The sequence below is a fragment of the Mus caroli genome, chromosome 17 (assembly GCF_900094665.2).
Source record: "Mus caroli chromosome 17, CAROLI_EIJ_v1.1, whole genome shotgun sequence".
NCBI lineage: Eukaryota > Metazoa > Chordata > Mammalia > Rodentia > Muridae > Mus > Mus caroli.
The window spans coordinates 1,983,145-1,996,625 of NC_034586.1; the positions used below are offsets into that span (position 1 = coordinate 1,983,145).

The 13,481-nt window shown below is 46.4% G+C and overlaps 1 protein-coding gene across 2 annotated transcripts in view; it reads left to right on the forward strand.

Moving 5' to 3' along the window:
- Positions 1 to 13,481, forward strand: part of Arid1b (AT-rich interaction domain 1B) — a 350,213-nt gene that overhangs the window by 100,021 nt on the left and 236,711 nt on the right. For both annotated transcript variants that reach the window (XM_029471378.1, XM_021186013.2), the window contains exon 3: positions 7,501 to 7,659. In XM_029471378.1, the coding sequence (XP_029327238.1) occupies positions 7,501 to 7,659 (159 nt within the window). The remainder of the gene's footprint in view (positions 1 to 7,500; positions 7,660 to 13,481) is intronic.

The following is a 13,481-nucleotide window of genomic DNA, read 5'->3' on the forward strand; positions in this document are numbered from 1 at the left end:
GTGTGTGTGTGTGTGTGTGTGTGTGTGAGTGTGTGTGTTTGTGTGTTGGTTCTGTTCTTGAACAGAGGTGGAGTAAGATGGAACAAACTTAAGTGCATGTGTGCAGTGTGCATGTTGATGGCTTATTTTTCAAGCATAAAGAACTAGTTGGAGGAAGCTGTGGAGTAGCTGAGTTTAGGACAGGGGCGGGCTCTCTCTCCCTCCCTCTTTTAAATAAAAACATAGAGGAAAAAAAGCACCTGTGCCCTTGAGTCTTCTCAGTTGAGGTTGGATTAAACCGCTTGGAAGGAAACCCTTGCCCATGTGAAGGCCCTTGCCTTCCAGCAGCCTCCTTTAGGGTGGGCTTGTTGGCCTCAGCACCCCCCCAGCTGCTTCAGCCCTGTGCCAGCTGATGAGCTGAATGTCTTGCTGTTTTTCCTCATGCATGGGAAATATTCGATATTTCTGTGAATTTAAAAGCTAGCAGAATTAGCCTCAGCTGAGTGAAACTTAGGTTTTTTTGTTTTGTTTTGTTTTCCTGGTGGGTTTTTTTTTTTTTTCAATTGTGTAGATTTTACCTGGAAGGACCTAAATCTACTAATGAAAAACAGATTGCAGTGATTTCTGCTATTAAAGGTAAATTGCTACAGTGTTTGGGTTTTTTTTTTTTTTTTTTTGACTCTTAGCAGACAGCAGTTGTAAATAATCAGAAATGAATTGCATTTTTTTCCTAGGGCCATGAAAAAGGTTTTAAGCAGACTACGGGTTTGATACCCTTAGCGTGTTCTGTAGATAAGTAATTCGTTATCCGTACGCACCCCTACACTTTCGTATTAAAACAGCATGATTTAGTTCTTGGAAGCTTGTCTCCCTAAGTCCCGGGTCAGGTGCATGGACAGGGCTCCTTATGACGTCTGTGGTGGGAACCAGTGTGCTTAGTGGCTCTGTCAGGTTTTGACTCCGTCTCCCTGCAGTTAGTCTGCTGATGTTGGACAGTTGGATTTCTGCATTTTCAACACGCAGAATTAAACGCCCAGCTGTGCAAATGTTTGCTTAGTTGGTTCATTTTTTTTTCTTTAAGATAAATACCTAGAGACAGAATTCAAGGAAAAAAGATGTTGCTTCTATACACACTGTGACCTAGCTTAGAGACTTGCTTTTTTATTTGAATAGAAGTCATAATTATTTCAGTATGCCCAGTTGCTCTGTATTTTTCTTATGTCAAGTAAAAACCTGTGAAACAACCATTAGGCACCTAGCTTGAATATGTTAAATATGTGTTTTAAAATACCTTATGGGTTAGTAAAAGTGTGAGGGCTACAGTTTCGATTCCTTTTCTCTATTAGCTGTAGATGTGTATCCTCATAATAGTTTAAGGAATGATTATTATAATGCCCAGATTTTAAGTTATATACAATTGGATGAGTTTTGACAAAGTCCAAGTACTCATGAAACTACTCACAAATTAAGAATTTTTTTAAATCATTTTTAGAAAGCTCTTGTGTCCCTTTTAGTTTCTTCTGTCCTATGGCTGTTAGTGTGGTTTCTGTGACCTGGTTGGACCTCATACATAGGTGCATTGAGTGTGCCTGCATTTAGTATTCTACCGTTTTTCTTTACACCTCTCTCTTAAAGTGCAAATGCTGAATTGTGCTTCTTAGACCCAAAGGCTAGGGTAAGAGCAGCAGGCGCAGGCGCTTTTCAAAGAGTGAGATTGTACCCCGCACCTGACGTAAATGCCCATGTTCAAAAATGAACTCTGAGTGGATGACAGACCTAGATGTAAGAAAGAAGCTTCAGGCTAGGATTGTCGTGACCCTCTGGAGACTACAGGAGCACTGGCATGGCCATTAAAGCATAGGCCACAACAACAAAATCAAAACCTGGAAACTTACGGGGCAGGCAGGCAGGAAGGAAGCGGCAGAACCACAGCAAGAACGCATTTGCAGTGTCTGATGACACTTAATACCGTCCTACAGCCCTCGGCTGACACACCCACGCACATGGCAAGGGGACAAAGCATGGGAGGAGGTGTTTCCCAGTGGCCACTCAGTAGGTGAAGTGACACACCCAGAAGCTTGGGTCACCAGGGAAGTACAGTGAGTGGCGCTCACTAGAATGACTGTTCCCGGGGCACCGCGTACAGCAGCATGCAGGGCCTAAGGATTCAAAGCAAGCATCCTCAGAGGCTCTAGCAGTCACTCTGGATGCACCTGGGCAAACGGAATAGGGTTAGATGGCTGCTTTTAAGGCCTTGTTCAGAAGAGCACCATGCACAAACCCACTGATGGGGAACAACTCAAGCGTTTCTGGATAAACGGTCTTGTATACTTCCAGTGGCCTTTAGAACCCTGCCCAGAAGTGAGATAAACCAGCAGAGTCTGCACAGCAGTGTGTGGCCACCTGCATGAGAGAAGCAGGCATGTCCAGGCTTGGAGAGCTGAGTGTTGAGCAGCAGCTGCAGGGGCTGGTGGGGGAAGAGCAGGAGTCGTGGTTGTGTGGTGACCTCTGCAGATGGACATGGACGGCGTGCTGCCTGGCTTTGTTTCTGGTACTTGACACAGCTCGTATCATTTGGGAAGAGAGAACTTGGACTGAGAAAATGCCTCCCTAAGAATTTCCTGATTAACGATTGATGTTGCAGGGCCCAGCCCACTGTGGTCCTGGGTTGTGTTATAAAGCAAGTTGAGTGAGCTGTGGAGAGCAAGCCAGCAAGCGGTGTTCCTGAGTGTCCTCTGCTTCAGTTCCTGCCTCAGGTTCCTGTCCTGACATCCTTCATGACTGTAAACCACCCCTAACCCCTGTTGCTTTTGTTCCCAATGTTAATCCCAGCAGTAAGTAGTGGGCGAGCTAGGACAGGCCTTGCTGACAGTTGTACAGCAGCTTGAATGGGCGGAGTGTCACTCCACAGCCGACTCCTCAGCATGGAGGTCGTAAGCACATCCTAGCATGGAAGAGAGGGGTGGATCTGAAGAGAGCTCACTCAGCTCAGACCACAGTAATGAGCTTGTTTCCAGGTCAGGGGTGGGAATGGTTTTTAAGCGAATTGCATTTGTTGGTGATAGGTGTGGAACAGTCTTAAGTCTCTGTCCGCTTCCAAGTTGTCTTTCTGCAGGAACACGTATGAACTGATGGGGCGGGTCTAGGCAAGATGTCCTCAGCGGAAGCTGGGCGGTATCTCGGCTTTAGTGTGCCGGAGCTTCTGGGAGCTGGGCTGCCACAGTTCTGTCCGGTGTTTCACTGCTGCTTAGGGGGCCTTTAGCCTGGACTCCTGTTAGCTTAGGCCACGGCTCTTTGGGGGATCAAACTGTTCACCTTAGAGCTGATTTCCTGAGGTGCCTTGAAGGATTGGTATCTTGTGTAGGAGACGCAGGAAAAGCTGGCCTGAGATTTTGCAGCCCTTAGGGCTCCTGTTAGTGGATGAGGCCACTGAGGGCTCCTGCCCCACGCTAATCCTTTCCAGAGGGCTCTAGGACCCTCCTAGGTTCCCCAGCCTGAGTGCGCTGTCCCCATGTCCCTTCCTTTTAGGGCTGAAAGGGTACTAGTTGGAGGCAAGATTTCGATCTTAAAGTGTAAAATTAGAAATTTAAGCATAAGAACAAGATCAGAACCGCATGAAAACAGACATTTCATGTAACTACAGTGAGATTATGAATTTTACCACAGCTATATCCCTCCTTCCCTCCTCAAGCTCCACCCGCTCACCGTCATCCTTTATTCTCTCTGCCCTTTCTTTCCCTCTGTTCTCTTTCCACTAGGAATAGAACCCAGGTCCCGTGCCTGCTGGTAGACATTCCTAAGATAGACATCCTCTCTGCCTCATTGATTTTGTAAAGGCCTAGATTCTACCTTGCCCTTCACAGAGTGCGGCCGGCGGTTCCTTTTAGATGGATGCTTTTGTGCTGTTACTGTTTGTGAATTCAGAACTAATACACACCACAGACAAATGGCCTGATGCCACTGTAACCTTTTCTTGCTTTTTTTTTTTTTTTGTTTGTTTGTTTTGTTTTTGACTTAACACAGTACTTTTAGTTTTGAAAGATTTTGAAATGTGTTGTTTGTTTTATGCCACCTTTCCAACTGTAATGTAAAACTCAGTTGCTTTTTCCTGTTTGCCTTGCATGCCAGTTAGAGTGCTTCTTCCTGACAGTTGGGACAGGACCCGACAGAGCTGCATAGTAAGTCAGAGCTGCTTGTATCTGGAGACTGCTGGGTCGTGAGGTCAGTGATGGAGAAGGAGAAGGAAGGAGAACCTTGATGATGGTTCATTCATTTTGGAAATGAGAGAAAGGCCAGGGTATGGTGAAGAGAAACACGGGGACCAGTGTCCCCTCGTGACACAGATTGAGACTCGTGTCCCTTAGAGGGATAATTTCCTGGAGAGAGCACTTGAGGAAGGGGCATCATCTTTAGGCACACCTTCCTCCTCCAATGGAATGCTTGGAAACACTCAGCTCTTAAAAGAGAAGTTGTTGTTTTCAAATGTAGAAGTGTCAAGAAATTGTTGAAATAGATTCTTTTTAAAAGTCATGAGAAAACATTAGGTCCCAGATATTTTCTGGAGATTTCCCATTAGCCTAGTTTGCTGATACTCTTTATAGAGTAGCCATGGATGGAAGCACAGGGCGTGTGGTTGCAGTAGTCACTGATGGCTAGTGGGTTCCGGTGTTGGTACGCTGCTGACTTCCCGCTGGTAGATAGAATGAACCTGAAGGCAGGGCTAGTGCTCACTCAGCACAGGTGACTGCGTTTGGCGAGTTTCAATTGCACATGCTGATTCTCGGACCCATTGGGCAACGCTCATTCATCAGATAACTTAGCTGGGAGGTCCTCTGCCAAGGGCATGGCTTTGGTGTGGGAGCAGATACACACACAGCCCAAGGCTGACCACATTGTCCTCGTGGTAAAATGAGTCAGTCAGGCCTGGGGACAAGGATCGTGGTGAACTTGCCTGCTCTGCCTCAGGGTGACACCTGAGGCAGAAGTGCCCATGGCCCCAGATCTTAGCATGTGACACATGGTACAGTCAGTCTCGCATGCATGTTACCGTCTGATAGTCTTTGTTGATCCTAAATACAATTACAACAGTTGAGACTGCCAAGACTCTGAAGAACCCACGTGTACTTTGCAGTATGTTCCTCGTGGACGTCTCTAGGCCTTTGTCACTTTGTCACTTCTGCCTTAGCACCACAGAAGTAATATACTGAATGATAGACACCAGGGCTAAGCAGGTCTGAGGTGGACTGGAGGGTAGTACTGAGTACCTGGTGGCCAAGTACTGAGAGGGTGACAGTGGGCTCCTGGGCTCTTGGGGTGGTCTGTTTCATAATAGTGGCATTTCATTTAATAAGTCTGAAAAAGCATGTGGTGAGTGTTTCTAAACTGGTCAAAACAAAGCCAGTTAACCATTAAAGAATTGAGCCTTAGTTCCAGCAGTAGGCAGTTACTTACCATATTGAAGAATTGGTTCTTAAAGCAGTGCTTCGGGTAGGTAATGCTGCGCTGCAGCCTGTAGTTTGATAAGGAGCCTTGGTTTGGGCACCTGCCTAGAGTCCTGATTGGTTGCCAGAATCAGTGTGAAATCTTGAGGGACCCAGTTTTACAGCTGTATGTGCATGACAATGGCACATGGGCCATCCAGTTTGTCTTGCCTGGCAGACAGAGCAGCCCTCTCTCAGAGAACGTCTCCCTATGTGTGTGAGAGTTTCCGTAAGCCACAGAGTCCCCATGGGAGAGCTGAGCTCCTAGGGGAGTCGCTTGTTGGCTGAGGCTTCCTGACATCTCAGCTCCGGCAGGCGTGTTCTCCTCACTGCCTTAGATCACACAAGGTTGCCATGGAGTCCGCATTAGTTACCGAATCCGACATGGGTGCTGGCTGGGAGTGCGTGCACCTTGTCCTGCGGTGTACTGTTCCAGCATTCGGACTTACGCTTTAGGGACATTCTTTGGCTTGACTTCATTCATTGTGAAATATCAAACTGTAGAATAAATAAAGCAAAGATTTCAGCAGTGCTATTAATTTTTTTTTAAATGTGCCTGCTTGTAGCAGCCTACATTCTGTGTGGTGAAAAGCCCGTTTAAAACCTATTTGACCATACTTTCAGTGGTCGTAGCAGGGAGGTTTTGAACAACAATTGGCCTGGATTCAAAGAGAGAACCATTAGCCCCATGCACTATTCTCCTGTGGTTCGTTGTGTGTGCTGTGAACTAGTGCATTGTCTTAGGAAACACTTTAGTATCACTTCTTTTTCATTGCTCAGGGTTTTTGTAAATAATTTGGCTCTTCAGTGTGGATCTGGTCCTCAGGTTTCTGAAGTGTGTGTGCTCCTGGGGCCGAGGTTCCTGGAGTTCTCTCGTGGACCATATTGTGGTATCATTAGCAGGAGGTCTTCATCTGCAGCAGCAGAGCACACTCACAGCCTGGTTTTTGTTTTTCTTTTTCTTTCCTGCTCTCCTAATTGGGTGGTGGTGGTGGGGCACAAAAAGATTACGGAGGGGAAAGAATCAAGGAGGACACTGTCAGGACTGTAATCCTGCATGAGGAGGGCCATCCTCTGGGCGTGAGTGCGAGGCTGATTTCTGCTGGCTTGGTCTAGCTCTGGTATTTGTAATACAAGCTCTTTGTTTCCCTGCTCTATCAACTAAGAAAACCACTCCCTACTAGACGTCCATCCTCCAAGAACACGTTTAGGGAGGTATTATGTGGTGTATGTGTTAGCTTTCCATTACTATGACAGGATCCGAGGAAATGCTCTCGAGTGGGAAAGCAGTTTCTTTGGCTCCCAGTTTTGAGGGCACAGGCTAGTCCTGCAGCTCTGGGTCCTTGATGGGCAACCCCTCATGGTGGGAACACGTGACACAGAGCCTTGTTACTGCATGGACAGCAGCAGTAATGAGTGTGACTGGGGCCAAGGGGCTGCTCCTACGATCACAAAGGCTTCCCAGTAGGTCCAGTTTCCTACACTTGACCTCTGAGGTACATGCAAGATCAAGCGGTTTTGTTTGGTGGTAATGGGGTACACTTTCTCTTAGCAAATTATTACGTGCAAGTGCTGGCATCATCCTCTGCCATCATCTGTTACAAACAGGGTTGGGGTGATCTGACCCAGAAGCACACACACCATGCCTTGTATCCAACCACAGCTTTCCCCCAGTATGTGAATGAGTTAAGTGGGCTGTGTGAGCTCACTGGGGTTTGCCTGTTGCCTGGGGATGGGAGTAACGCACCACCTCCTTGGCTTTCATAGCAGGAGCATCTTAAATGTCAGGGGCAGGGAAGGAAGCCCTTCCACTAGACTTTCATGACTTGACAGTGATAAAGCAGCATGTTGAAGGCAATCCCACATCACCATTGACTTCATGGGTAGCACGTAAGCAGAGGCAGAAAGTCAGCGTATCTAATGAAGACAGATGTAAAGCATGGAATCGAGAACCCTTTTCACCTGACGGAGTCAAAGCCATATTTGAGTTCAGTTCCCACACCTCTTCATTTCCTCATTGCTCTATGTAACTTTCTGACAGATGCCACCGCAGTACGGACAGCAAGCTGTGAGTGGCTACTGCCAGCAAGGCCAGCAGCCATACTACAACCAGCAGCCGCAGCCCTCGCACCTCCCGCCCCAGGCACAGTACCTGCAGCCGGCAGCGGCGCAGTCCCAGCAGAGGTACCAGCCACAGCAGGTAAGCAGTGCTCGCATGCATCTGTGTTCTCCCGCAGGGCTGTGTTCAGAGGCTCTGGCGCTCTGAACGTCTTCCTGCCCTTTGAGAGGCACTGTGGGGGTTGACGTGCTTTTTTCCCCTTTTGGTGTTTCAAGACAGAGTTTCTCTGTGGACCTCACTGTGGAGCCCAGGCTGTCCTCTAACTCGGAGATCTGCCCACAAGGCCCTGCGCGTCCTTCCCTCCTTCCCTCATCTCCCCACTACGCCAGACATTGAGGACTGGGAAGAGCAGCTTTCAGTAGCTGCTTCCATTACTGATTGGTGGAAGGCAGCACAAGTGTCCGTTCACTTCACATTTGTGTTCTAAAATCTTTCCAAAGGTGCCTTTCCACCTAGAGAGGCCTGGTCAGGAGGGGTGCAGGTCATGTGCCAGTGTGGTGCTGGTTGGCCTTTTAACCTTTTTAGTTTGGATGTTAAGTACCTCAGCATGGGAACATGGTGGCCTTGGAGGGTTATTCTCCTGAGACTCACTTATAAACATGGGGTCCCTTCAGCTGTAGAACAAGGGAGACACAAGCAGAGTGGCAGTGAGCTACAGTAAACAGTTGCTGGGTCTTTCCTGTCCTGCCTGGCTCCTCCCTTCTCTTCCCTATTTTCAGGAGGGGTCTCTGGCCTCGACCTTTGATCCTCCTCCTGCCACTGGTCTCCTGGGTGCTGGAACTGTGTGCTGCCACCATACACATGGAGTTTCTGGGTGAAATTAGACTAATTAACCACCTGTTTGGGAGGCAGGTGTTGCTGGCTGAGCAGGGAAAGGCACCTGCCTGAGCCCAGTGATCCGCATGATAGAAGGAAAGTAGATTCTCACCGTTTGTCCTCTGACCTCCACGTGTGCACGCACACACAAATACATACATGTAATAGAAAGGCATAAGTGTTTGTTATTGGGCCATCTATTGTAGTTTACATAATTGAAAAATAGCATAATATATATGCTGAAATGATTCCGTTTCATTTGCTTTAGACTGCTGCTCTTGAGTGGAGCGACCAGTTGGGAGGGGCTGAGAGTCTTGTAGTAAGCACAGACATAGCACATAGCTGCTAGCGGTCCTCCCGGGAAGCAGCAAGCCTCTTTCCCAGCTCAGGCTGCCCTCTGCACTTTCTCTGTTGTGGGGTGGGTGTGGTAATGAGAACGAGCACGTGCACACAGGCCCGCTCACTTGCTAAGGGCTTCTTTATGGCATAAATAGTCAAATATGTAAGCATGTGTAGTTTCTACATACAAAGTTTTAATATTTCTTTTAGTTATGTGTATTGTGCGTGTACAGCTATGTATCTTGGAGTGCTTCTGCCCGTAGCAGAGTCAGCTCCTGCCAAGAGCTGGAGTTTCAGGGGATTGTGAGCCCCCTTAGGTGGGTGCTGGGAACTGACTCAGCAAGTACTCTTAACAGCTGACCCATCTCTCCAGCACCATGGAACTTAATTCTACCGGAGTGCATTTTAAAGTGATTTTGGGATTTTTACAGTCCATTGCCACATGACTTTGTATATTTTAAGAAGGTGAGCAGCCAGTCCAGGGTTTGTGGAAGTGGGGTGTGCAGCCCTTCAGTTATCCGGCCCTCACCAGTGCGTGAGCATTTGAAAGCACTTCCTATCAGCTCCCTTTGCTGAGTGTGACTGGCATCTGGGCTGTGAGAGAGAAGGCTTTCCGAGGACTTTCAGAGCCCTGTTGAACTCATCTTGGGTGGGGTGCTGGGTCACTTCATCCAGATACTCTAGTGCAGACGGCCTGTTCATCTTACGCTCATGGGCCTAAATGAATCTCAGTTGTAAAAACAGTTTGATTAAGGACTCCTGAGTACCTGTCATTTCCTCAGGACCATGCTCCAAATTTACTTCCTTCATGCAGTGTTCACTGATGGCTTCCAGAAGATGGCAATTAGTCAATTACTATTTTTCATATTTAAATATTGACAGCATGCCACAGGCAGGGCCTGTTCTAATGAATGCTCTGTTAGTTACTTAGTTTTGGGTTTCCTTTTGCTGTTCTTACTGTATATTGATTTGGATGCAGTGAGATATATGATAAGAACTGTATTTTAACCACAATGGCTCATTATAAGAATTATCATTTAAAGAACATTCTGAGTAAAACTTGTCAGGACTTTTTCTTAGGTTTTCTTTTGTTTGTTTGTTTTTTGAGACAGGGTTTTTCTGTGTGGCTCTGATTGTCCTGGAACTGGCTTGTTGACCAGGCTGGCTTCAAACTCAGAGCTTCACTTGCTTTTGCATACCAAAATGCTGGGATTAAAGGTGTGTGCCACTACTGCTCAGCTGAGTAGTTTTAAAGTTTAATTTGATATCTAATACAGTGACTATCTTAAAGGGGGGGGGAAACCGAGAAGAGTTTCTTGCCATCTTAGTTACTCCTAGCCATGCTACCACCTATATCACACTTTGCCAAATAACCTTGCAATTATAGGTACATATGTACACACACACACACACACACAGGAAATTACACAGCATCATGTAACTCCTGCCCTTTGTTGTACAGTTGAAGATCTACTGTAAGCTGTAAGCTGTGTGTATTCCCTGTTAATCTTTCATGCACACACTTAAATAGATCTTCTAGAGCTACTTTCATTTCTTTAGAGCCTTATTGGGTTTTATAATCACAGTATATTTAGTCAGTTCTTTTTAATGTCGTTTAGATGGTTTCTAGGCGTTTCCGACAGTGTTGCCCTTATAACTTGCGTGTACTGTTTCTTACATAGACATAGGTCGGGAGGCTCTGTAGGGAGCTCTTCCGTGCAGCTCTCTGCCAGAGGCCGGGAGGGGCTCTGCCCTCTTCTAGATGATTGTGCCGGATGGTCCACTGTGGAGGGCACCTCCTTTTGTACCCACCACAAGCACTTTTCCCTGCCTGTCGTCAGTGCCTGGCATGGTTTTCTGGGAGATAAAGCTGTGGGTCTGGATTTGTTAGTGTTTTTCCTGAGCTATAAATTTCTGTCTTTTAATCTTGATTTCTTTCATTTCAGTTTTAAAATTGATTTATGAAAATCCTGTGCATTTTGGTGGGCTCCCCAGAAATTATAAATATCGTGTGAGTGTGTGTGTGTGTGTTCTTGTTTTTGATTGTAGGAACCGAGGGTGGTGGGACCAAGGAGATAGATGACTGATGGGCAGAGGTGTGTGCCTCAAGCCTGATGACATGTGCTTAGTCTCTCAGGACCCCTATGGTAGAAGAAGAGAAGCTACCTCCGGAAGTTTTCTGTGACCTCCACACATTTGTTGTGGTCTACTGTATGTATGTACACAGAAGATAAAGAAACAAGATGACCAGGATGAAAAGATGAAAAGTGACAGGCCCCAAGTTTGTGTGTGGACAGGAGACCATCCCAGAAGGGCCCTGGTGCAGGAGCGGGTTGTGGGTGCGGGTTGCGGGTGCGGGTGTCTGAATCTGGCCTTGGGAGTTGGATGAGGCCTGCCCACTAAAGGCCATTTGCTTGATTCAAGTAGCCAGTTAAATGGTTGGTTTGATCCAGAGAAATTGTGCAGCTGCACTCGCTGTCCTCCCTGGAGAGGTGGCTTCTGTCACTTGCTCAGTTCTCTGATGTGTGCTGTATGAATTCACTCCGGGCTCCATTCTTTTCTGTCTGGTTTCCTCTATAGTAGTTTCTGTTTGTTTCTTTTGTTTCTGCTGCTGCTTGGTATGTGCTAATTGCACACCCTCAGTGTTCTTTCTGGAATTTTCTTTCTTATGTTTTGCTGTGTAGCACAGACTGGCTTGGAACGTCCTCTTCTTCCTTTGCTGGGACTGTAGGCATGTCCTACCATGCCTAGCCTAACCTTCTTCATTTCTTTCTGTTTTTTTTTTTTTTTTTTCTCCCTAACAAATTTGACTGTTTCTGTTGCTAGTGTAATTGTGTGTTTTCTTGCTTTATGTATTTTTCTCTGGAATAGTTAGTTCTTCAGTGGAAAGCCAGTCAGAACAGAGTGTGCAGTTGAGCCCAGCCATGAAAGGCCAGGACAGATGACTCTGAGTGTGGCCCACTAGATTCTTGTGCTGCAGGCCAGGGAGGATGCTGGCCCACGGAACCCAAGGAGCATCTTGGGAAGGAGGTTGCTAATAGTGCTGGGTGTGGTGTGTAAGAGGGACTAGGGAGTGAGAGTCAGTCCTCAACGTCCTGGGGAAAACTGGGTGATTTGAAAGTTTCATAATTGGCAGGGGGAGTAAAGTGACATGGAGTTGACACGGGTAGTGAGGCCAAAGTAATGGCAGCACTGTCTGCTAAAGGAGCTGCCCTGCTTCCCTGCAGTTCTCCGCCCCAGCTGCACTGCATCACCTCTCACTTGACTCTTTAGGCAGCCAATGCCCCTCTCCACTGTCAGCAGCACTGCCCCGCCAGGGAGAACCTCGGGCCTTTCCTCTTTTGTTGCTGTTGTAAGTTGTATTCTTTTAAAAATTACACACTGTGTAAGTGTGTGTGTCTGTGTGTGAAAGTGTGTGCCTCTGTGTGAGTGAAGTGTATGTTCTGTGTGTTAAGTGTGCGTGTCTGCGTGTATCAAAGTTTCTGTGTATATATGTGTGTGTGTTTATTGTGTGTGTGTGTGTGTGTGCATATAGATGTGTGTGCGTGTGTGTGTGTGTGTGTGTGTGTGTGTGTGTGTGTGCGATGAGCTCAGTCCTCTGCTGTCTGTTTCCTGGGTGACAGGTGTACACTCTTGTGAGGGCTGTGCTTTTTTCATGTCACTTGATTTTCATAGGTTTTGCCATTTAAAACATACTTAATTTTTAAAAATACAGATTATCTTCTGACTTCTTTTTTTTTTTCCTTTTTGCACCCAGCCTTTCACACAGTGTTGTTGGAGGGAACTGACAGGCCAGTCCTCTTAGTCTTGAGTAAATGAGAGTGTCTGTGCTGTGTGAACCTCTCTTCTGGGAGTTTTAAACCAGCCTCAAGATACGCTGTGTACAGGTGTGTGTGTGTGTGTGCGTGTGTGCGTGTGTGTGTGTGCACAGACACAGTTGGTTTGGTTTTCTGGCGTCTGTTTGGGTTTCTTACACAAGTGTTTGTGAGTGAGGTTGAGCTGTGATGATCTTTAAGAAGAGCTGGAGTCTGTGGCACTTAGTAAGCCACTTGCAGACTTGTCTCTTTCCTATGTCCCTGGAAGAGTTTGTGGTGTTTGAAGTGAACGGTCTGTCCTTTGAATGTTTTGCAGAAGTGTCCATAAAGCCATAGCAAATGATGGATTTCTTAATTTTTATCCTTTGTTTCACTCTTGAGATTTTAACTTGTGATTCCGTTTTATTTTGTTTTGTTTTTGTATGTGATTATAAGAGTTATAAGGTTTTTGTAAAATTGGTTCACACCTAAGTAGTCTTATATTTATGAGTCTGGTTACTTCACTTTTAACTGTATTAAAATAAGTTCACAGTCCTCGTTAGCATACTCTTGTCAGACCCAGAGCTGAGGCATATGAGCTGACACTTTTTAACTTTTGTGTTGACACTAATGAATTGTCCATGTTAATGGCTCTGATGGTTTCATCCTGTGCATGAGTGCCATTGATCACGTCCCTCATCTCCTCCTAACCTCATCCCTTCCCAGTCTTAAACCATTTATCTTCTGCTTCCAGCTCATCTAGTTAAGCTTTTTCAGAGCATCCTTGGTCTTTGTCTTTTCCATTAATATGTATGTGGGTATGTATATACATGCCTGTATATGTGTGTGTGTGTGTACATGTGTACATGTATGCATGTATGTGTGTGCACGTACATGTATGCATGTATGTGGGTATGTATATACATGCCTGTATATGTGTGTGTACATGTATGC